Here is a 26,922-nt window from a genome sequence, read left to right as displayed (position 1 = left end):
CTTCAATTCCTTTGTGAAGATTGATAATGTCAAGAATGTTCAGTGCCTGGAAATAATTTTTTTCTGGATAAGAATAACATAATTTTAAAGTTTTTAAATAACATAAATTTTTATAAGTATAAATAATAAATATTTTGTTGCTTTAAATAATCTTTTAAAAAACATCTGAATCCTTACTTCTTAATCATGAATCAAAATTATAAAAAATTCAATAAATTTAAAACTTCTACTTTTTACTCATGATCCAATCTGTATTTCAAAAGAAGGTTTTTGTTTCCATCAAACTGTTACAAAATTAAAAATAGTCAAGTTGAAGCCAACATCATAGTTGCCTCATTCAATAGGTTCTGTTCAAATTGGATTCAGATGTTAATAGAGATGTAAATAAGAGGAGAGACAAAAGATGAATTGCCTACGAAAATTTGGACAATTGGAACTGACCCCCCAACAGCTTAAGCCAAAGTAGAACTAGTAAACTAATATGGTACATGATGTAGTAGAATAATAGTAGACTACATTTTTAAAAATCTATTTAAAAGTAACATATACATCAACATTTCCTCCTTCAAAGTAGTTTTTCAGAAACCCACTGTCAGAGACATTTCAATACTTGCCTCAAACCAAACAGCAGAGCTGGAAATTCTCAGATGGTTGCTCTTAATTTGATCAGTCACTTTTTGCATGTTATCAATGTAACCAAAATCATGACCTCTCAGAAAGATTTTAGTCTTGTGTTTGAGGCTTCTACATCCTTACATCTAATCTTAGAATTATATATATATATGAATATTAACTTAAATGTAATTTACGTTAATAAAAGTTGTATTTTAAGTTAACTTAAATGTAATTTAAGTTTATTTTTTTCCTCTTGATTGGATAGAATTAAATATAATAAAAAGAGATATTTTACTTAAAAATATTACCTTTATTACTAATAAATAATAATTATCTAGAAAATATAAATAAAATATTTAAAAATATAATTCAGAAACACTATAATAATATATCAGCCAACCAACTTAATAAAAATAATAACAGTGAGAATTATGTTACATTACCATATATCGCAGATCATCAAAAAAGATTAAAAAATTGCTACAAAAGGATTTTGCAAAAACCCATCAAAATTACAACAATCTGAATATATATTTTCTAAATTAAAATCGCTGATAGAAAAAAAATCAACAAGCCGACTTAGTATACAGTATTCCGTGTAAAGATTGTAATGCATTATACATGACAGATATCTCAATACCTTAAAAAAAGAAGAGAAGCGCATAAATATAGAAAAAAGGAAGTGACAGTGCTCACAAAACATACAATAGAACATGAACACTCATTCAATTTCAACAGCACCATAATATTAGACGAAGAACAAAATACATAAAAGAGGACCACTCTAGAAATGATGTACATCAAGAAAAATACAAACTCTGTCAACAGTAGAATGGACATAACCATATTAAGCAACATATATGTTAATTTAATTTAAAAAATTGTATTTATATTGTAAATTTAGTTTTAAGGAAAATAATGTTTAATTTTGTAATTTTTGAGAAAAATATGTGTTTTGTAAAGGTTTCAATACACAGGAAATAGCAAGCAGGTTATATAAGGAGATAATAATCTAAAGATAAGATGAGTCAGGTAAGACTAGGGGAGGATCTATTACAACAAGGGTGGGGATAAAATATTGTTATCTAGAATGGGTAGACCAGTTAATTTCTTAGTATGTAAGAGAATTTTTTATGATGTGTGTATGAATGTGTATTGTCACATGAGGAAGCTTAGAAAATTCTAAGTGAACTGGTTAACCTAAGAGATTAATAAAGATAATATTTTAAAGTAAAATATGTCTTGTTTTGTATTATATTTAATTCTATCCAACCATTTGATGGGGCTTGACGTGGTGAGTGTTTTTAAGACCCAAATGAATTTTGTTTCTTAATTAGTTACTGAAATTCAGTGGTTTGAGTGTATTTTTAAGAAGGAGAAATGTGTGTACTCTCTCAAAACTTTTATTAGAATTGAGTGATAGAAGTTGGGGTGGGCTAATTTGATGGGGCACTTAGTTGCTGAGCTTACTCGATATGAATGCCATTGAGGTAAGGCTTTGAATTTGAGAAAAGCTATGTTCTCTTAAAACTCCTCTTATAATTGGGCGAGTATAGTTGTATGTGTGTGCAGTTTGTGTGCATGCTGGTTATCTGTGGCCAGATGAGTGTTGTAAGACTCCAACATAGTGAAAATAAATTAGTTACTAAATAATTACAGAAAAACTAAATTTTTTTATTTTATTTAGCAAATCTTTTTAATGTATAACTTTCACTTACTGAGGGTAACGAAGAAATGAGGCCACGAAGAAATGCAAAAACTTTCAGGACATTTTCTACATGTGAAAATAACTAAAAAAATTCATATAAACATTAGCCTGGAAATGCTTTGTTTTTGAGTTACGGCTAGCGAAAGATTTCGCCCAGATTTCAGCTCTTCTAATAAAAAGAAGCCCTACTGAATTTTTGTGATATAAATAATTAAAAGAAAAATCTTAGCCTTTAAAACTAATAAAAATTGCATTTGTCATAAATAGAATAAATAAACAGCAGTAGTTGAACACACATCTAGACAGAAAACTGCTGCACAGTTTGACGTAAATAGCTCTTCTAGAAGTGTGCTAATTAAAGAGAAGTAGGGTCAATAATAGAATTTTATTCTACATAAAGAATACATTACACACCATTGACTGAAATATTATAATAAATGGCAGTGGTGAAAGAATACTAATAACTGGTATGACTAACTACATGAAGTTTACAACTCATAATTTTCAATCAACCAGATCCATGAACAGAGGACACAACTTCAAAAAGAAAGTGTAACTAGTTTATTCCCACAGTTTTATACTCTCGTATTCAAATGAACACATCCATACATGTATGACCATAGTGTTTGGACATGTGTACATATGAATACATCTTTCTTTTCCTGTTTAGCCTCCGGTAACAGATAATAAATACTTCAGAGGATGATATGTATGAGTGTAAATGAAGTGTAGTCTTGTACGTTCTCAGTTCGACTATTCCTGAGGTGTGTGGTTAATTGAAACCCAACCACCAAAGAACACCAGTATCCACGATCTAGTATTCAAATCCGAGTAAAAATAACTGACTTTACTAGGACTTGAACGCTGGAACTCTTGACTTCCAAATCAGCTGATTTGGTAAGATGCGTTCACCACTAGACCAACCCGGTGGGCTACATACGAATGCATGTAAGAATATTTTATCACTTTTAATAAAAAAATAATAATTTAAACAATTTTACTGACAACTCCAAGAAATGCAAAACATCTGATATAACTTGGATTTCCAAACAAATCAACATTACATAAATAATTACACTTTTCTTCGTAACCCTGTAAAAATGAAAATAAACAATTTTTAATTTTATATAAATGATTTTGATACTAATGCAGTTACTAAACCTTTTTTTATAAAAGATAACAAACAAAAATTTCTCATTTATTTCATTGTTTTAATATAATTGTTAGCTAATATTTCAAAAATATAGTTACAGTATTTGAGTTAGGCATTGTTTTAAATCATGATAGCCAAAAAATATGCTCCATAACAATTAACAACACGAATAGTTTATACTGTAATTTATATATCTCTAAAATTCTGCACAACAAATTAGTTACCTCTGATAGCTAATCACTTATATGAAAGTGCTTACTCTCTTAAATACGTACTTTACTGTCTACATAAAAATTCAATGTAAGTCAATGTAACCTCAGCGCAACAATTCAAGTTGGATCTTATTTTATTTAGAAGGATTAAGAGACCAAGCTATACTGAATAAATATTTACAAACAAAATAGAATTGTTTTTAGACAAAACTATCTCTACCAAAAAACACAAAGTATAGAGAGTGCAGTTCTTCAGAAGTCCCCCCATGTCCTTAGTTAAATAAATAATACAGTGAGTGTTTAATCAAACTTGCAGGACACCATTGGAAGAAAAGATCAAGAATAAGGAAAAGGGTGAAAAAGGTAAAATCTGGTCACAAAAAGACAAAACAAAGAATTTTTTTTCTGATGGCAGAAAAACATTATTGATCAATCACTTTGCATTAATAGCTCCTAATATTCATGCTGCAACAAACTGTTTTTATTCCAGAAACTGAAAAGCCTCCTGAGTACAGTACCAAGCTTCTCTCAACAGAAAAAATTAGTATTCTGTTCAGCTTTTTATCTCAGTCTCAGGTAATCTGATACCTCTTATTTATTTTTCACAATAGTTTAAAATGAAAAATTTTATTCAATAAATATTTATTAATTGTGGAAGTTATATCAGGAATGAATAAGTCTATTATTACATACATGATATAATTTGTATTAACCTGGAAGAATCAGTGAAACCAAAAAGCAATCAGAACAGTTATCAAAAATATTTAAGTAATTACAATTACTAGAACTAATTACATATACTGATGGTGATACTAATTTTTATAGTTTGTGAATCATGCCAATCTTGACGGATTTGAACCCCAGCACCTTCCAGGTTAAAGACAGAAACACGACTGCTCTGCAGTGGAGGTCAACATACAAAGATAAATTAATGATGAAAAAAAAATAGCTGTATGGATGTTGGTAATAAATGTTTTAATTCATGTTAAACAAGAAAGCAGAAACTCAGGTTATTTTGCTATATTTTTCAACAAAATTCATCAACAAAATATTTTTTTTTCATAAACATAAAATTGTTATTTTCACTGATTTTTAAATAATTCAGTCAGAATGTCTTAGATAGTTAAGGAATTTGCTTAGAGTTGTTACAAAACACATAATGCCCTTTCTCATAAGCTGAATTATGTTGTGTAACACAGAAATTGTTCTGTTGTCTGATTCTAAGAATAAGTGACTTTAGGATGTTAAATAAATTTAAATATGTGAAAGAGTTAGAATTTTTAATTTATTTATTTATCAATTTGTGTTACAGCTATATATAACTTCCAGTTTATGTCTATAAGTTAGGTTTCTTATTTATGGATATTAATTCTAATTCAATAAAAGGATTTAGAGATTGCATCATGGTAGGAATCTCATGCTCTTTGCAACAGTTGTAGTACTTTCACTAAGGAAAAAAGATGGCCACCATGCTAATGTAGCCTAACATGTTGTGCCAAAATCTGCAGCAGTGAAATATGAATGTTTGACTGCATATGTAGTTAAGAATACAGAGTATGAGGATATGAGGAGGCATATTTATCTCTTTACAAACTTACAAAAATCAAATACTATTGACTTTTTTTTGTTTAACCTCTGGGACCACCATTATGTACTACTTAAGAGGATGAGATGAATGATTTGTAACATGTGTGAATATAAAATACTATTGCATAAAGAGAACATATCAAACTTAAGCTGAATTACTAGTTTATCCTGTCTATATTACTCTTACTTCTTTTTTTCTGGGTGCACAATGAAGTATCGTCATTATTGTCTGTATTACTGCACCGTCTTATTGGGAGAGACATTTAAATTAGTTTTGGGTGAGTTTGGAGAAAATATGAATAAAGATTTATGTACCTAGGAGATTGAGAATGTAGTTTAATTAAACTAAAATAGAAATAAATAGTGGCTAATTGTTTTAAGATCATCTAGAATCGTAATCTCATGATTTATGAAACAGCATCAAAACCTGTCAGAGAATAAGAAATATAATAATTTGAACTTAAAAAAGTTGTTATAATGTTCTTTTATTATTATTATTTTCAAAATGTTCTTTACGTAGTGTGCTATACATAGTAAAATGTATTTAAACTGTATTTGGTCTTCATAATAAATACTTTTATTATTACTGTTAAGTGAAAAGAACAAATGTAATTTTTTTTAAAACAAGGGAAGAAATATTTTAAAATTATATTTATTAGCTTTCTAAATTGTTTTCACATAAGGAACTTTGTAAAACTCTTGTATGTTTACTTTACAAACATTTTCAAGTAACAAGATTATTTTTGTAACTTACCCGTAAAAAAGGTCCAATGTAATTAGCAAATGGAATTTTCATAATACTACAACATTTAGAAGTATCAAACAGTTTTATTTTTCCTTGTTTAAAAAATAAATCAAAGCTAAAATTTATATAAATATAATTAATGAATTCTGGAATCAAATTTAACACCATTTTTAGTTGCTATGGTTATAGTTGTAAATAATTTTGTACAATCAGTACTGGATATTAGATAATACCCCTTAATCACAATGATGTTGACATTTATTTATATAAATTCTGAGTTATGTTTTTGATTGTTACTAGAAACCTAATATTAATCAGTGTTTAGAAGTACATTGTAGAGCTCGCTGATAGATTTTCTTTCAGTAGTTAGTTGTGTTTGTTTTAAAATAGTAAATTTACTAACAGTTCCATGGCTTATACATTAAACTGTTATTAATGAAACATCTCTAAAAAATAAAAATATTAATGAACATAATATAAAGAATAATATGATTTTTCTTGCAAAGAATAAATCTTGAATAATAACAAAAAAGGATAAATTTAATTTATTTTCTCCCTACAAATGTTCTGTTCCAGTTAAAAAATATGTCAATACAGATTACCCAGTTACACAATTTTTTTTTCAAAAGCAACTTCACTTTCAAATGATATCATACAGGACATAATTTTTGAGGATGTCACATATTAATTCTCTATTTCCTAGGAATGTAAAATAAGTGAAAAATCAAACTATAAAAAGAGAAATTTAAATTATATCAAAAGACCTCCACTCTTTAAATACAGAAGTTAAATAAATAAAACTCTCAAACCAAATAAATTGTTGTAAAAATAATACACTTTTATAAGACAATAAAACAGATTTCTTTATTTGATAATTTAATGTTTTGTTGATCCTCCTTACTTGATAATACTTGGTTTGTAATGTTGATATCATATTTAGATAATAAGTTGTAAGATTTGAATAATTGTATGATAGTTTGACTTACCTACTACACTTCTGTAAATTTTCTGGAATTTGTTTAACAAAAAGTCAAATGTGCTTGAGAGAAAGAACATTTTAAGAAATAATAACCACCTACATTTTGGCTATACAAAAATTATAGCCAATCTTGTATCATTTTAAAACCACAATCAGTTACTAGTGATTAATGATCAGCATTTTATCTTTAATAATAAATTATATAATAACTAACCTCCATCACAAATGATACTTGTTCACCAACTATTAGTTAGTCAGCAAAGGAAAATATTGATAATTATGTACTGATTGACCAATAGACAAAAAGACTAGTTCAAAGCCCACTAATCAGTCTAATGATATTTGTCTTGGTTCTTTGGATATCAGCTCAGAATGGAATGGTATTGAGGGATATTTTATCACTTGTTAAATAAAGTAAAAGCATTTACAAAAAATAACTATTTTTGAAATCAGTGCTGGCCAACACAAGTTAAACATAAAGTTAGTACCTCAACCAACCAGTAGGCGGTTAAAGCAGCTAATTGGGATTCCCATAAGTAAAATGGGATCTCAAGAGCATATAAAGTATTGTGAATCATATTTTTGAGTCGCATTTTATTCATATATTATATTTTTGTAGATCTCATTTTATTGTAGTATAGTATTGTAGTATTTGTAGTATATTGTTGAAGTAGGATATGTATTATGTAGATCAAAGGTTTTTTTACTTGTGCTGGCTGCCACCGATTTCAAAAATATTTATTTGTAGTATATACTTTTACTTTAGTTAATAAATAAAAAATATAATTATTTATAACTTTTTTAGTACTATTATTTTTTGAAGTAGGTTTTTAATTTTTTTAGATTATTCTGTTTTACAACTTTTAGTGGTATATAGTACCTACACACACACATACTATTTAACCCCTTACCAGTTGTTGGGTAAAGTTAACAAAAAGTAAAAGAACACACACCTCGTATTTGCCAAAAGAAATTGGACTTTAATTAGAAAGAAAACAAATGAACTTATGTTAAAGCATAACCTTAGATTAAATGAAATTATGAAATAAACATAATTTAATTCTATATAAGAAATATCAGCTGAAATCAGCATATCAGTAATAATAATATTAAATGAGAAAATACATGAATATACATTTTTCAAATACACATTTTGAAAATCTACAATTTAACAAAGCCTGAAAACAAGAGAATAATAAACACCTTATTTACAATTATATACTTAGAAAAACATAACATCAACAAACATAGTATGACTGGAAAACTATTGCATTACTGACATATGCTGTAATATTGAAAAAGTAGCAATGAACAAATGTCATTAACTTAGAAAATTAAACTACAGTAAATCTTATTATTGGCACTGGTCTTTTCTAATTTATGAACATCCAACTTAGCATTAAATAATTAAAACATGTAATTCTAGTTTAGTGTAGAAAAAAGGCCACAATAATATTCTAGTACAAAAAAGGTTAATTACAATAATCAAATTGAAATAAATAAACATATAAATAGAGTTCTTTTTAGTAGTAAGCTTTCTTGAAAATATAAAATTTCAAAGCAGTCCAAAAACATAACTTCACATCAGGAGTAATTTTCTTTAGATTAATTTAAGAGAAATAATATGAATTCAGTGCATGAATAGATAAGAATTAATCTCGGCGATTTATAAGTTTAAATTAGATTAAATGATAGAGTTAATTGCAATAAACATTTCAAGTAAAGGTAATTTGCTCTGAGTAACTGACATTTGAACACAAACTTTTGATGAACAACATGAAATATAATAATAGTTATCAATAATAATTTATGAAATATATCGCACATAAGTTTTATAATTCTGAAGTAGTGTTTAAATTAAAAGTAGATTTGATAAGAACGATAGTTTGCATTTAATAACCCATAAAATGGGCTACACATGAACAATGATAACATAAACGTTTAATATGAATAATTTGCACTTGCCTGTATCACACACAAATATTAGCAAGAGGTGAACTCGTGAAAGCAAGTACATATGAATACATACAGTAATCCTAGGCGTAGTCTGTCTGCAATGGTGTATTAGGAATACCGGGGTGAAACGTGGTTTAGAGGTTGAGCAGGACATGGCGTCTCAGATTTGTAGCAATGAGTTTGGAGAAATTCTGCATCGATAAAATTGTAGTAAGCAGCTGGAGAAGATTTGGAGTCTATTGAATTGGCTGGTTTGTAGTAAATGAAGCACTTTCAGCAGAGACGTGAAATAGTGGATTTGAAAATAAACTTGTCGAAGAAACGAGGCTAGATTAAACATAGAAATCTGTGAAATTCACTAAAGCTGACGAGAAGAGCAAGAGAGAATGACTACGACGTTTATAAGTAAGAATACGATGAAAGTAATTATCACAAAGTTTGAGAGAGAAAGTCACAGTCGACTGCACATGGTGAATATCTGATCTACTCTGCCGAAAAGATGGCGTGAATGAAAAGAGGGGGAGACCAAGCCTAGGCAGTGGACAGGAGAGAGTGTGTGTAAAAAATAAGAGATGTGTGCATGTATTAGTATGGGAATGAAAGAAAAAAAGGGTGTGTGAAGGCAAAAATAAATAAAGCGAGATATGAAACACGCGGTCACTATTAAGATGACAGAATCGCCCGTCTGACTGACGCCAGGTCTCAAACAAATATAATCAAACAAATACAAATATGACTAGCCCAATACAAAACATAGTAATAAATTTACCAAGCCTGTAACAAACAACAAGACCCAACCCTAGATTTGAATTCATAGGAAATAAGGCAACTTTACGCAATGGCGTAAACACCAGTCTTTGATGAAATATTCTGACTGAAAATGCAAAGACAATAAATTCTGTCAATGAGTTGCATTAGGTAGCAACTTACGGTAGAAAGCCACCGCACAATGTTATTTCTAATAATTGTGGTAGTTGTTACCTACAATAAAGTTAGCTGCTGAATCGAGAATTATGTTGAGGTGTAATATTTCCATGTTGGATGTGCTAGTGAATTGTGCCATGGGCATTTTAAAAACAATTAAATGGCCATCTGTTCACAGAGATCAACTGGAAGAAGGAGAGTTACCAGAAGCTGTATTCATAAAAAATTTGATGACAAGACTATTGGTCTTAGAATGAAAGATGTTGATGGTTGCGTAGCCATTTCACCAGTTTGAACAAAACTTCAAGCAACAAAGGGATATGGAGATGTTGAGCGGAGAATGCTATGTCTAATATTGAGCTGGGCTGTAACTTCACAAACTGCAGGCTTCAATTCTTTGACAGGGCAGTAATAGACCTCGGAAAGAAAAAATTTTATTCAAGGGACAGATTTATGTCACTCTTAGTCAAATTAGAACTTTACAAGGCATCTCCTTGTTTGATATATAAATATTATTAAGTGTATGTTTAATGTGTACATAGAGTACATAGAAGAAAGTAGCCAAGAAAAAAGCAAAAAAAAGAACCAATTGTTTAAGGAAGAAAAATAGAGAAAGAAATGCCATGAATATTTCTACAGAGACTAAACAACAATAATATAGACTGTTATTAATGTCCTAGTCATACAGGGAACAGAGAACAATACTGTACTGGTGTGAGCAGTCAGCAGCTAAGGGTATTGAGCTATTGAGTTTTTTGGTATTTTTCCTAAGATTATCATCGGATTTGGTTAAAAGTTATGTGGAACCACTGAAAAAGTATACTCTTTAAATTAAAAAAAAAAAACATTATCAAAATCGGTTTACTACATTCATTTAAAAAAAAAAACAAAACAAGAAACACAGTTGAATTGAGAACCTCCTCCTTTTTTGAAGTTGGTTGATTATATACAAATTATAATTATATGAGTATATGAGTAACCACAATAAAATGAAATAAAATAAATAATAATAATAACTAGAGTTTATCTTTTCATGTCAGTTAGTGAATGATAAATGTTTTGATTGTTATATAATAATTACATATAAGTCTTTTCTCTGTAATAATATGGGAGGGGGGTTACTTAATTATTGGTCATTACTTTCTCACATCCATTCTTTCCTCTTCCTCCCTAGTAGTGTTCTGTTCACACACTCACTGGATATGTGTTAAAGATGTGGGGAAATTAAGAGTAATTCTATTTTCACTGATTAGGTGTTTAAAAAATGAAACTCAAGGCACAAACTGTTTTTTGGGTAGTTCCCTCATCCATTCTAATATGTACATGTGTCGACAACATAGTAATGATATGAGAGTAATTATACATAATTGAAATAATTTTCTTAATTTTTTTGTTTTGACTATGAACTGAGCATTTTTATAAATATAAATATTAGTGATATTTTAAGTAATTATGCTTTTTTAACAAATCTCTTAACAAAAGAAAGCTCTTGGGTAAGAATACAAATATTTTATATACTTTAAACTAGGTACTTATAGATAAAAAACAGCATCATGATACAAGTAAAAGTTGTCAAAGATCTAATTGTATTTGATTTCAGGAAAAACTGAACTTTCAAAGTATATTGCGATTATCAACAATCATGTTTTTTGAAAATGAGAATGTATAAACTGAGGCATTTTAGTCAGTTCATTATGTATGTGTGGCCTGTCACATTATGTCGTTTTTCAGCAATTTACAGAATAAAAAATATTTAAAAATATTTTATCTTTTTTTCTGTATTATCAGACTTAAACATATGAAAAAAAATATTATTGTAGTTAGATAGTAAAATTGGTTGTTTTGTGGATTTTTTTTTACTTAACATAACGTTGAAACCTTTCATATTAAAGTTTAAAAAAAAATTAAGAACATCTTTTTATAAAAAACAAAAATTTAAATACATATATATACATAAGTTTATATACATATATATAAACATATATGTATTATATGTGTAAGCTGCTGAGGCAATTAATGCAAAGCTGGACAATGTTGACATTGTTGATTTTGTACTATTTAGTTATAATATTTTTATTTATTTTTTATGAATTTATTACCAGATGCAGATGACTTTATTGGATTGGGAAGTGTAACTATTGCAATCCAGCAAATTATTTATGAAGTTTAAGTTATTTTACATTCCAAATTTAGCGCGGAATTTTCCATATATCATTTTAGTTCAGTCTAAGGGGAATGAGTAGAATAATTCAATATTTCGAAAATTGTTTTAGGAGTCAGAATTTGGAATGGTATTTATCAATTGAATAAATAGATTTAATAATCTCTTCTTATTATTACAGTATGAGCAATTAATTGAGTTCATTTTATACTATGATTTCCAGTCCACCTACGTTGATTTATGGCTATCTTGAAACATTTTGTGATAACGTGACATGTTTTTATTTTGGTAGCAATGATTTGAAGTGAGCCAGCTTAAAAGAATAAGAACAAGTATTTTCTCAATCCAAATCAACATGGCTGCTGAACACCAATACTTTTACGAAGATGAAGTTTACAGATTGAATAAGAAGGGTAATATAGAATTTGGTATGGTATTAGAAAATTCCGAACTTGTTAGTAGTGATGACAACTCGGATGTTGAAGAAGGAGGTAAAATGAAAAAAGGACACATTCGTGTTGCGTGGCATCCGACTGGTGAGGAGGAAGTCATCCCAGAAAAGAAGGTTGGTGATAATTTAATTTTACTATTTTAATGCGCGTTTTATTTTATCTGGCTTGATGTAATCCGAAATTGGTTGTATAAATCGCTGTATGTAAAAAATAAAAGTATTTTGGTTCTTGATTCTTTAAATATTTGTGCTAGGCCTTAGTCCTAAAACATAAAAAAATGTTTGAACGTTTATCAATTCTTTACATATCAATACTATGTGATAATTTATAGTGAAAAAGACGTTGAAACTATTTTGAAAGTGAGTCTATGCTCAATCTTTTAAACAAACTGTGCTCTATTTTTTTTAAAACGATATGATGATGGACTATATTAGGATTTTACCGTTATTAATTAGCGTTACAAAACTGAACTGTTACCATAACCTTTAGTACCGCCTACCGCTTGATTTAGCTGGCAGAAAACATTCAAAGGAGTTGATTGGTATTGCATGATTTTTTTTTTACCTTCAGAATTGATGATATCCTTTTCGAGCAGGTTGAGCCATTAAAGCATTTTCAATCAAAACTTAATATACAGTACCTTAATCAAATCAATTAGGTTTTATTCTTTAATGACCATGTTAGGTATATGTACTAACTTGTTAAGGAGATTGATGTAGGGGTACATCATCATTTCGTGACAGATGTATATTTGCAGCAGCAGTATGTTACAGATTTTTTTCTAAAGGGAAGGTTGTATAAATGATGACTTTTATCTGTTATTAAACATTATTAAGGCCATGTAACTTTCTAAAGGTAAGGTTATGTTAATTTTAATTGGCTAAGATCCTTACAGCATTTTAGCTTTGGTTCTGAGTTGAAACTGTTATTATATGGTTGTTTGTGATATGAAATTTATATCTACAATAATTTTTTTATTTCTGTATTAGCTGGCCATGACCCTAAATGTAAAATAATATTAAATAATACAGGCTGTGACATGCCAATATAAAATTCAAGTGGTTTTCCCTTGAAAGCAATCTTAGTAAATAATTGAATTTATTAAGCAGTAGTAGTAGTGGATAATACTCTTCTGTATATCAAATTAGTTGTGTATTGTACTATATAACTGTTTAACCACAGAGTAACTAGCACCTAGTACTATTAACATTTAAGATAAGTTGTATAGGGTCATTTACTCAGTTTGGATTTGAGATTAACTTGAAAATAGTTTTTCAAATGCAGTTACATTATCACCTCTTAGCAGAAATTTGTAGGTTATGTCTGTTGTAGACATAACATTAATTAGTTTTTAATCATTGACAGAATAATATTGGTTCTAAATAAAAAAAATCCTTAATTTTACTTTACATGATTTGCAGGAAGATTTTAAAAATACTTCTGTAGTTTATGAAAAAATTGTACCAGCATAATAAACTATTCTCATATGTTGAAGTATTGTGTGAAAGTAGTTATGTTGTTTTGTTTGATGTAAGTGGATACTGCTATAAAAACTTTTTTTTGGAAATGCATGACTATTTTATATCTTATCCAGTAAAACAGTCTAACAATGTAAAATACACTTGTTATAAATAAAATGCATAGTGTATAACGTCAAATATAAATAAGCTAAACAGATAATTCAACACATGATGTTTCAGAGACTTTTTTTAATATTATCAAACCGCAAAATTATTGTTTCCAATTGAATAATTTTGCTTAACTTTGAGCAAATGAATGCCAGCTTAAAATTCTGGTTTCACTTATAGCTTTTGTTGCACTAGATTAAAGTTGAAATAAGATTTGCATAAACTATGTATTTGATTGAGCATTGGATCTGTCATTGACATTTTCCCGGGATGTAACATCTTGAAACATTCCAGATTTTAAACAACCTGTGGTTGTAAAATTGCAATTTATTATCTCACCTACAATATTTGCAATATTTTTTTTACTAGTTCTAGTTGATGGGCTGTGTGTTGTAGTACTTATTGTGCAGTTACCAGGCAGGAATCAGAGTTCTGGGCCGGTCCACATTCAGCTAGTAAAATTAGCATGTTCATAAAATAAATAGGCTTTATAGATGCCTACCTGTATAGCCTAATTAAAATAAGCTTGGACTTATTGTAGGTTCTTCTCGCAACCAGAAAATGAGTAGTTGGGCTCAAGAATAGGAAAAAGAAGGGGGGATCAGAAAGAAAGGTCTATGTTGTGAACAACTGCAATGCAAGACAATAACCTTACCCAGAAGAAAACTTGGATATCTCCTCCAGGCAGCTAAGATTCATCCTGTCCATATCAGAAGATTGGGTCACTTTATAATACAGTAACAGTAAATAACTGAACAACAATTTTGTAATGACTGTTCAACAACTTTGTGTTGACTAAACCAGTTTAAATATATGATGCAATAAAACTATCTTTAGAAGTTAAAGAAGCAGTTTTGAAATGTTAAAGGATTCCTTAAGAAATGACCTGAAATTGGAAATATCCAGCCGAACTACAAACCATCCAGCTAGACCTCTAGCTGGAGTTATACTAACAACATACTTGCAACAGTGTTACTGGACTATAGCAGGTTTTGCAATTTTAATGAGGGCAGGTTATCTAGTCGCATAATAACACTTATAGTTTCTAATTCACTGATTCTGAAAATTGTTCAAGGTGTGGGATTGTAAGAAAGAAAATACATCTTTTTGGATAGCATTGAGGGTAAGCCTTGAAGTTATGTAGTAAGTAAGGATAAGATTAAGTGGAATCATGTGCTGTTTTGCTATAAAAGCTGATTGTACTTGGTACAGAAGTCATTGGTTTATTGATGCTCTCCTTTATGCCTGTTTGAAGAAAAGGAAAATAGTGACCAATCTTCATAAGGAGAACCGATCAATCTTCATTAACCTCGGCTGAAACAAATATTTTCTCAAAATAAATCATAAAATGCAACTAAAATATTATGTTCAAAGTGTATGATTTTCTACCCAGGATTGTTTTATTTCTTTAGTTACTTTTTTTTTTGCCAGAGGTTTGTCTCATGAGACTGCATCAACAGTCACCACTATTCCGTTTGCACTTACTGATATAACTGTAACTGATCATACAGTGGCTGTGGAAGCCCAAGTATCAGTATGACCCTGAAATAGGTCTTTTTAGAATCTTTTACTTTTATGATTAATTCAAATTGATTTACATTTTTAAGTAGAAAAATAACCTCTGGTTTAATCAGTTGTATTAAAAATCCCATTAACTTCTAATGAGAGGAAAGTAAATAAGGGATCAAATCTGAATTTCATTACCTGTAATAACAGTATCATTTAATGAAATATGTGATAATTTTTTTATGGCGTACATCCGGTAGCTTTGGATGAAATGCATAAATTTATTAATTAGAAGACAGTGGTGCCTTTACTCAATAAGTAGTATCTTAGCTGTAGACTGAGCTTTGTTTTGTTCTGAATGTGAAGCAAAAATTTGTGGATCAATTAGCAGAACCACCCCATATAACTACAGAAGTACTTAGGATGCTGTATTAGTAGGTCTCACATTCTTTGTTGTGATCCATTGGATGTATAGCCTACACTAGAATATTATAGCAAGGATATGATAAAGAAAATTGGTCACTCCAACAGTTTTTAACCCTAGACTGTAGTGAAGCGAAAAAAGGAGGGATTGTGTTTCATCTGTGCGATAAATATTCACTATTTTATTGCTTAAATAGCAGTTTTATTGCATCGTTATAAAAAATAAATGCAATAGCATCATGTTTTATGTGGTGATATGTCACTGTAACCTGTATATAGTAGATGCAGTTCCAACTACAGACCAACCAACTGTATCATAACTAATTCACGGTATAAATGTGTCTTGTTTCTTTTTTAGATCATTTTCTTGTATTCATGAAGCTACATAGATTGGTTATAACTAGATCCCTCTGCCTGTAACCTTCAGATACATTCTTTTTGTTGGCATAAAGCAGGAAGAACAGGAATACAGCATGAGAATAAAATTCTCAGTTGCTAACTGTAATGATAGTGTCAAAACAAAACCATTACTTTTTAAGGTCATAGTTATGTCTAGCACAAATTTTTGATTGAATATTCTTATTCTTAAATTTTGCTACAAAAATAAATTACCATATTTTCTTGATTATTGGTAGACCTCAAATATAGGTAGATTCCCAATTTTTTAAAAATGGGGAAAAATGGTGGTAAATTTTCAAGAAAAAGGGCAGAAATATTTTTTCCACCAAATAAAATTTTACCACCAATATGAAATTAAATTAAAAATTTATTATATTAATTACATAATATATATATATATATATACTTTTTATTATACTAATATATTAGTGTTTTATTTTACTGTTTATATATATATGTAATATTATATAAACTTGATTCAATTTTATATCTGTAGCATAAAAAAAAATTGTAAAAAATCTTTAGTAAGAAATATTTAAAAATAATAGTGATTGAAATTTTAAATATTTTATTCCAGTTTTTCCATATTAGAAGAAAAAAATTCATTACTTCACAAAAATTTACTCACAATACTTGGAATATGTGAATTAACACTATCATCATCACTGCTGCCATCTGAAAATATTTTTTTTTTTCATTATTTAATTCTTCTTCCCACATATCTAAAGTGTTGCTAATGTAAAATTTTGTTAAATCTTTGTCTAATGCTATCTGAAATTATCAAGTTCCACGACTTAATAATCCACTCATATAATATAAGTCTACAGAAGATTTTTTTATTCTTGCAGTAGGGTTAGCTGATAACTGTTGCTTAACATCCAACAATAATTTTTTTAAAATTATCTTTAAAAGGTCTATTCACATCCAAAACTCAAAGGATTATACATTCAAAACCTGTAGCTATGAAATCATAACAGGTATATAACTAAATCCATGTTTAGTTTTTTTACTTACAATTTTACATATTCAGTCAAATGATCCCTGAATGTAACTAATATGTATATGGGGTGCTGACTTCTAAGACCTGAGTTTCTGGACCTGACTGGTCCAGAAAAAAAAGCCAAACTTTTTTCTAAATACTCATATATTCAACCCTTTTCATTAATTAGGTACTTTTATTAATAATAAGTAATAATAATAATAATAATAATAACTGAAGGTAGTTATTATAATAGGCTGTAATACAAGTCCCTCATCACAAATGTAGAAATAAAATTAAAACTAAAAAAACAACTTAAAAGCTCAGTCTAATCCAAATTTAAGTCAGCCTCTCCCCCATTTTATGGGAGAGAAAGTATGAAAAAATCTTATCTATCTATATTTGGGTAAATACAGTATATTTGGTAATTATAAAATGATTAGAAAAGTAAATGAATATTCATTATAGAATATTAGCTTGATAAGTCATTATCTTAATATTATCTGTTTTGATATATTTTGATATATACTAACATTCAAGGAAATATATTCAATCAAAACAGCTATAATAGAAATGGAATTATACGTTAAATTTGATTCTCATTTGTATTGTAACTAACATATTGCAAAAATCGCTGCTAAATTAAGAAGAATGCCATTTCTGTTCATTAAAGTAAGGGAAATAAGAAACAGATTTATCAAATTACTTTGGGCTTGTATACTAGGTAGCACAATACGAATATTTTGTTTGTATGGAGCAAGAGAAAGCTTTATAAAAATGTTAAATGTAATACATAATAAAAGGATTAAAAAAGTATTATTTTGTAATCAGAGACCCTCTGAGGAACTGTATTGATCAATTCAATTATATAATATTAGAAAAATATTTTGTTACTTCGCAGTTAGTTACTGTAATAAAAAAAAAAATAGAAATGTCACAGACATGCACTAAAGACTAATAATCAATATTTGTTGAAAATACCTGAAATAGTCAAAGAAATTGGCAAGAGGAGGTCTTTCTAATCATATATATATATATATATGTATGTATGTATGTGTATATATATGTATGTTAAAATCTGTAGCAACATAAATAAGAAACCTTTAACAAAAAATGATAAAATAAATAAATAAGTGGTTAAAAAAGTACCTGAAAAACAGTTAAAAGAAATATAGGGATAAAATCAAAATTTAACAACTGATAAAATATTGATTTATTTTAGATGTAAATTTGGAAAAAAGTCCACAGTTTTAAGTAAATATTCTATTTTATTTTATCTATTAAATTTGTATAATAGTAGAAGGTGGGTAAGTGCAAAAAAGCACTAATGCTTTTATAAATTTTAATGTGTATACATGTAATTTGCTCCAAATAAATAATAAATACACCTCATAGTCTCATTTTAATCATTCCAGTTTTATCAGGCTTTAATATACCATATTATTAAGGTTTTTTTGCATTTAATTTAACTAGTGAATTTATACATATTTCTGTCATAACGCAGTTTAACAATTACTTTTTATTTTTACGAATGAAACAAAAAAATCAATCTTGTTAACTGTTGAAGTATTACGTGCCAAAATGGATGATAAAAACAATAATATATAATAAACAATATATGAGAATTACAAATATGATAAAAACAGTATAATTGCAACATAAGGTCGTTTCTTGCATGATATACATTATTTTGTTGTATTGTTCTATATTATTCAAGCTGATGTTTGCAGTCAACTCTTTGTGCGCATCTTCTTACTGATATCCTTATGTTAAGCTTACTCTTGTCTGTTTCCTGTCATTTCATCAGATTATGTGTAGTGTAAGATTTTTCATTTACCACATTTCAACTTTTCAATAATAAATAATGATTATAAATTTTGAAAACAAGTACATTTTTGAAAATGAAGTAAGTTTCCTGTACTGTAACACCAGATTTTTCCATCTTCCATTTTAAAAAGTGAAGTTTTCATATTTAAATGTTAAGGAGGCACACTTTAATACCAGTTGTATATTAAAGACTTATTTTAGTTGGGTGTTCTTCATATCAGTGCTACAAACAGTATATATAGGTTTACTAATAGGGGGTTATTCCATTTTAATTCAACAAATTTTCAAAAATTTTAAAAAAGAATCTTTTCTTGAGTAATAGACCATTCTAACTCACCAACAGGTAAAACCGGCCATTTTCATTTATATCATACAAAGGCCAAAAAGGGCCTTTTGGAAAGAGTAAAGATAGAACTTCATTTTAGTGTGGTCAAAATTCATTTTGTTACATATCCAAATCTTAAAATGTTTACTGGAGTTTACAAATTATTGTTTTTTCAAATTTTGGGCCCAAAATAAATAATTAAAGACTCAGGGTAATAGGTCTGTTTTTTACCTTTTAATTAATAGTACTTACCAAAGAAATTAGTCTCCTTCATTAAAAAAAACTGGCCGTCAAATCGTACGATTTTGAAAATGTCTTATTTTTGGGGCCCAAAAACTACATATGGGATGGCGTCAAAAATCTGAAATTTTTACTGCTGTAAGTACTTTACATAAACTTGAAAACCATACAAAATGTATTTTATTACCCAAAGGGCTTGCCAAGTAATGAAGCCAACAAAACTGCTAAAAACACTGTTCTCTCTAACTGTAAACAACATATCCAAAAATACTGATGTTATGTATTTTTTTCATATTATAAAAATTACAACTAAATTCATATATATTGATAATTAATCTAATCTGTAATTGGCTATTTACCATTTTCTAATTGACAGTTTATTCATTCTAATGAGTTTAGTTATAATTTTTATAATCTGAAAAAAAAATACATAACATCAGTATTTTTGGATACATTGTATATGGTTAGAAGGAACGGTGTTTTAGCAGTATTGTTGGCTTCATTACTCGTCAATCCCTTTGAGTAACAAAATAAATTTTATATGGGTTTAAAGATTTTTGTCACCTGGCCAAAATCTTACGATTTGGTGGTCATTTTTTTTTTAATGAAGGACACTGTTAACAGTCCAATTTATTTTATAAGTACTACTAGTACCTAGTATTAAAAGGTAAAAAACAGGCCTGTTACCCTCTAAGTTCTATTATTTATTTTGGGCCCAAAATTTGAAAAAAACAACAATTTGTAAACATAATTTTAGTAAACATTACAAGATTTGTTTATGTAACAAAATGAATTTTGAGTACACTAAGATGAAGTTCCATCTTTACTCTTTCCAAAAAGCTCTTTTTGACCCTCTGTACGATGTAAAATAAGAATGCTACAGCTCATGGAAAAAGTGACAAAAATGGCCGGTTTTACCTGTTTGGTGAGTTAGAAAGTAATTTATTACTCAAGAAAAAAAATTTTCTGGCTTTGTTTTTTTAAAGTAAAAATTCATTAATATATTTTATACACATGTTGATAAATCATTGTGTAATCATTAACAAATAAGGACATTTTATTGCAGGCTTTTCAAATTTAAAAATTGTTGATAAGCTAGAGGTAATTCTTCAATTATTAATATTTGAGAAAGTAAAAATAGTTTATTATTAATTAAAATACTAATTTTTTGAAGTGCATTCTCAAGCAACCAAACTAAAGCAGAGATTATTAGAGGAATTTAATTTGTATTTCCAAAATCAGAAAATAGTCAGTATGGAAAATAGTATTTCCATGCTCCGTTGTGAAGTTTATTACATTTTTTTTTACGTCGGAAGTGGGGAAATTTGCTTCAACCAAACGCCCAGTAGCCCATACATACTGGGTGTGTGGGGTACACAGTGAGACCCACTAAAAATCCACTCCCTTCCAGCTACGTGGTGATGGAACCACCTAATAAGGTTTTCGTCGCCATCATATGTGTCAATAGGCATTCCTGTGTAGCTTTTGAGCCACAGCTTCAGGCGTCCCCCAAGGGCATCCAGCAGCGATGATCTAGTTGAACCCCTGCTGCCCACCCTCGGGAGCTGGCCCACCACCATCATTCACCAGCAATACACTATCATCTAATGCTCTTCCTTGTTCATTTTGGTAGAAAAAACCTCCCAGAACCATCTACAACACCTGTTACATATATCATCAGAATCCTTTCCACTACTTCCTCTTGGGAGATTTGTCCACTAACTGGTTGCATCGCTGCCCACCTCAGGCACTCCAAGAAAGTATATTTTGCATCATCCAGGTGACCACAACATCAACACCCCGGGGTCGTGATTCTTTTCCTGGCGTTCATGAACTTATTGAACAGTCCATGGCCCGATAACCATTGAACCGTCCAAAAGTCCATCCCTCCATGCTTTCTATCACATCATGTTCTAATGCATGGAATTAACTTATACATCCAGCGACCAGTCGACTTATCATTCCACCTATTCTACCAACGATCTAACAGGGCAGTTCTGGCAACAGCTCACTCTACTCCCTGATACCTATCTCCCCTTTCCTTTGCAAGCAAAGTCACCGGAGGCATCCCATCTATCACCAGCACTGCCTCAAGCGAGATAATGTAGTACGCCAGCGCCACACTCTGATCGCTAGTCATCTATATGTCCTCTCCATCCTCATTCAGTGTCTCATGACCCCAAGGGTCTCTGAGCATACCGTGGCTGCATATAACATCGCTGAAATGACTGTGGCAGCAATAACTTTGCCGTATGGAAACATTGGGCCCCCATTGTTTGCCATCAGTTTGTAAACCTTCAAGGTTACCCGTTCAGCCTTCCTGACTAATTCCTCCACGTGGGTTGAGAAAACCTCTGCCAGAGCTCTGCCAAACACCAAGGTATTTGGCTTTGCTTGAAAAGGCCACCTCCGTACCTTCAAGCTCAACCGAAAATTGAGGGATCTTTCTCCTCCCTGCCATCAGGAACATAATTTTCTTGCAAGCTGAAACTTCCAGTCCTCTGTCTTTCATCCGTTTGATGACACATTGCAGTGTTTCATTTGCATGAGTCCGAACCTCTTGTACATTTTTCCACATCATCACCACCGCAAGGTCATCAGCATAAGCCATTAACTCAATCCCTGGAGGGAATTTCACCCCCAAAAGGCCATCATAAGCCACATTCCATAACAGGGGGCCCAATTTGACCCCTGGGGGCACTCCCTTTTCCATGATCACAATGACCTCTTCTCCTTCCTCTGTTGTAATTCTCATCTCCCTACCTGTCAGGTATTCCAGGATCATCCTGACCAGGTAGGAAGGAATCTTCTTGTTGACTATCTAAAATAGCATACCACTTAATACTATTGAGTGCATTTCTAGTGTCAGCTAAGATCACTAAAGGTATCTTCCTAGTGTCTTGTCCCCTTTGCAGCGTTATTGACCATTATCATAACACTCTTAATTGCGTCAATGGTGGACCATCCCTTCCCGAAGCTGTACTTCAATTGGGTACCATATCACAATTTTTTTAATTCATAGTAATTTAAGTCATAGTAATATTAACGTGACAGGGTTGCATGAAATTGTTTTTGATTGATTCAAAGTTGATAATTTTTTTCTATTTCTGAAGTCTATTTCATTGTTTAGTTGCAATTATGGAGTAATTTATAATTAAAAAATCTGTTGTGGGTACCACATTACTTCCTTGTACATCTATTACATTACATCACCCATTTTTTTTTAAGATGAAAAGTACATAAAATTTTATTTCGTTAATAACTTCTGATGTTTTTTATTTTTTTTTTATTGTTATTATTGAATTATTTATGGTAAAACCTTTTTTTAATTAGTTGTTAATAATTATTAATAAACCAATATAGCTAAATTAAAAAAGAAAAAAGGAGATGAAATCTGATTCGAACCGATGTGCCTTCTTTTAAAATCCAAATATTTCATTAATTAAAATTTTATTTGGTTATTACTCTGGAACCAGTGAAAGTAAGCCCCTCTTGTATTATGTCATTGAAAAGCTCTCAATGAGGGCTTATTACTACTGCAGTTCAGAAAAAGTCCAAAATCCAAATTTTTTTGATTTTGGGCTCTTTTGAACACTTTTGGTTCTGTCTATTGCAATCAAAAGGGAAGGTGCACAATTAGATGTTACAGCAGTCCAAAATCCAAAATTTCAACATCCTACGACTAATCATTTTTGAGCTATGCAAGATACATTTGTAAATACATACATAAATATGCCCAGATGTCACGTTGAAACTATTCAAAATGGATTCAGGGATGGTCAAAATAGATATTTCCGTTGAAATCTGAAAACCAAAATTTTTCACGATCACAATTCATCCTTTATTTCATACAAGGAAGTAAAAATTAAAATAACTTACAGTACTAATCATTTTATTTAATTTTCATTTGTTATTATTTACTCATTTTATTACATGTAACAATATATTGTAATGGTACACTTTCAGTAAAAATATTGTGATTTAAGTGTGCAAGGTCATGTTAGAATGTCACTGTTTTCTTAACATTTTAAATTAACTCGTATTTTAATATGATTCATTACAAATTAAAATGACTCATTACAAATGAAATTTGTACTTGATTACAACATAATATTTAATTTAAAAAATTTTTTGCATTATTCTGCCAGTTAATAAATGCAGCTTTGGATAAGCTGTCTGAATATTTGCATTTATATCCATGAAGCTAATTTCATTTTGCTTTTGCTACATAGATAATTTTGGCTTATTCATATTTTTAATCAAAATTTGTCCTAAAGGCTTCATTTTTTAGTTTTTCAAACAATTTTTTTTCTGTTAAGACTAAACACTTATAAAGATTTGTTTGGGTGTTAATGTTTGTATTAATTATGAAGTATAAATGGTTGAAGATATTTTTATAAATGAACCATATTTGTAACTGGATGTAATGCACAGACCATTCCAGATTACACAAACCAGATATTTAGAAGGTATATAGAATAACCCAGACCAGAGAATCTGTTTCATTCCATCTTTTATGAGAATACCATAGTGAATTTGGTTTTTGTTTTGTAACTACTTTTTTTTTTTTTTTTGTTATAAATGTGTTTTTTTCTGTTATTAATAATTTATATAAAAATGTCTCATAGTTGTGAAACCATCTTAACAATTCCCCCCTCTCTCTGTGTTTATGCGCGCACGTTTGTATGGTGAATTAACTATTACATCTCAAAGAGGAAATATTTCTCTGCTTAAAATGTTATATGAATTATATTTGGTTGTAAGATAAATTAGAACAAGTCTTTGACCCCTCATATGTGCTGTAATGCTTGTGTAACTTTACTAAGTAAAATGCTGGCCTCTGTGGCTTGAGTGGTAGTATCTTGGCTTTTCATCTGGAGGTCCTGGGTTCGAATCCTGGTCAGGCATAGCATTTTCACATGTTACGGATCATTCATTTTATCCTCTGCAGCAATACCTAATGGTAGAGTAGTGTTGTAGGTATAAAAAAATTTTTATTAAGTGGGAAGCTACAGCAGGCGTTTGCTGTTCCTATGGCATGGAAAGAGTCTAAGGACCACTCAAAAGACTTATATAAGTTTTGTATTGCAAAAATACAAGGCGTTGCAAGTAAATTGAAGAAATCTATAGATTTTTAATTTAGGAAACTACTTTAATAGAAAACTAGAATATGCTGTAGTAGTATATTCTAGTTTAGGAAACCGCTTTAAATATGCAATAATAACATATTCCAATTTTCCTTTGGTCATAAGACCTGTTCCACATAGTAAGTAATTTACCTGTTCCAGTTCTACTGGAAACATAAAGTTTAGTAGAAAATGTTGACTATGAAAAAGTCATGGTGATTTTAAAAATAATCTAGAAGAAAAAGAGGATGCAGATTTCCAATGTGAGAGTTCTAAACGTCACAAAATTACAGAAATTGAACTTAATCATCTGGTTTGTGAACTTAAGTTGTTTAAAATGGTCAGTTAATGGAGTCGGTTACTGACTGACTATTAGGTTAAAAGGCAGGCTGGAACCTCCTCTGAGTAAAACTTGCAGCTGGGCAAAAAGAAAGCTGAGAACTACGTTGAATTAGTTAGTGAACTTCTTGAAAATTGTAATAGACTGGGGATGCAGTTTGTTTAAAATTACAAAAGTTGCATTCATATATGTTCTTTTTTCCACCTAACTTTTGCAATGTGAGTGATGAGCACAGTGAAAGTGTTACCAGGATATATCAATGATGGAAACATGCTACCAGGAATAATAGAGACTGAATGTGTTTGCCAGTTACTGCTGGAGACAGAAAAGGTGTATTCCAGAGGCTGAATACAAGAGAAAACTAACGAAAAGCAGATATTAGGTCAAATTATGAACTCTAGGCTATATAATTTTTTAAGTAAAAGTAGATTTTCTTTTAACTACTGTATTTTTCTTTGAATACTGTAAGACAGACCTTAATTATATGCAACAGGAAAAAACTTTTTTCTTGTACGCCAGTGTAATTTATCTATAATTTAAAGATTAAGGTTATATCATTGTTACGATTACAGCATTCTTTCTTCCACGATTAAATGTTAGTGATTACAAAATTAGCGCTTCTAATGTAATAGAAAATGTTAATGGTTTATTAAAAATCTGTGGTTAATTGTTGGAATAGAAGGATTCCTGTAATTATTTAATAATTAGACATTTAATTTGGCTTTTTATGAAACAATTTGATAAGAAAGAATATTTGCATATACCCATAGGAATAACCACCAACATATTAAGGTAGTACTAATGGAAAAACTTTTCCACCAGTACCATTTACATTCCTGGTGTGGAATTAAAAATGGGGTCTGAGTAGTGAATGATAAACCCTTATGATACTTCCCCAGGGAGAAAGGAGTGAAGAATAAAAAAAAGTGAGAATTGTAGATGTAGCATAATTAAACCATAGGAGTGCTTACCCAGATCATGATAATTTATTATTATTAGCCATTATTTCCCATTGTTGTTGGATGAAGGTTTTTCCAAGTAAGTTTATCAATAAATTCCAACCAAATTCCTTACTTCACCTTCCCTTCTTCTTTATCACCCCTGACACCACTCCTTTCATATGGTATTTCTTGTGCTCACTTTATTCATCTTTCTGTTTGTTCTTCGTTCATCCTTCTCATCAAATATCTTACCCATGACATTTCTGGTTGTCTTGTTACCTTTGTTATATATTTTATTTTTGTTATTGATTTTTCTTACATCTTTATTTCTAACCCCATCAATTTCTTTTAAAGTATGATAAATTGTATATGAATGTCCTAAGTTTGATGTAATTTATATAGTTCAATATATGTTTGGGTTATTAATTTAAAGGCCACACTTGATAATAGTATAAAATAACTAACAAGATATCTGTTATATATAATTTTGTTTTGCAGTTGCATTGATAGTAATGGACATAAATCATTAATAAATGCAAGCAGCATACAATAGAACTGGATTCGACATTGATTTATTTAAACCAGTTATTAATGTAATGTGACTATTACTATTTGCATTTTATTATCCATCACACTTAGACGTTTACGGAAAACTATTCCATAAAACATTCCTGATGTTAAGGAACTGTCAGAGGG

General features: G+C 29.7%; 1 protein-coding gene across 7 annotated transcripts in view; it reads left to right on the top strand.

The window, feature by feature from the left end:
• The first annotated feature begins 12,322 nt into the window (after positions 1 to 12,322).
• The window catches only part of LOC142329899 ((E3-independent) E2 ubiquitin-conjugating enzyme UBE2O), a 123,913-nt gene continuing 109,313 nt past the window's right edge, over positions 12,323 to 26,922 (top strand). For 4 of the 7 annotated variants that reach the window (XM_075374818.1, XM_075374819.1, XM_075374816.1 and 1 more), the window contains exon 1: positions 12,324 to 12,605. In XM_075374818.1, the coding sequence (XP_075230933.1) occupies positions 12,396 to 12,605 (210 nt within the window). In that variant the 5' untranslated portion in view covers positions 12,324 to 12,395. Of the gene's footprint in view, positions 12,606 to 26,922 lie in introns of all 7 variants that reach the window. The other 3 variants (XM_075374820.1, XM_075374822.1, XM_075374821.1) reach the window with 2 other exon arrangements.

Source organism: Lycorma delicatula, chromosome 9 (assembly GCF_047948215.1).
Source record: "Lycorma delicatula isolate Av1 chromosome 9, ASM4794821v1, whole genome shotgun sequence".
Lineage (NCBI taxonomy): Eukaryota > Metazoa > Arthropoda > Insecta > Hemiptera > Fulgoridae > Lycorma > Lycorma delicatula.
The sequence above is the reverse complement of the archived record's forward strand: the minus strand, read 5'-3'. Positions and strand labels throughout refer to the sequence as shown.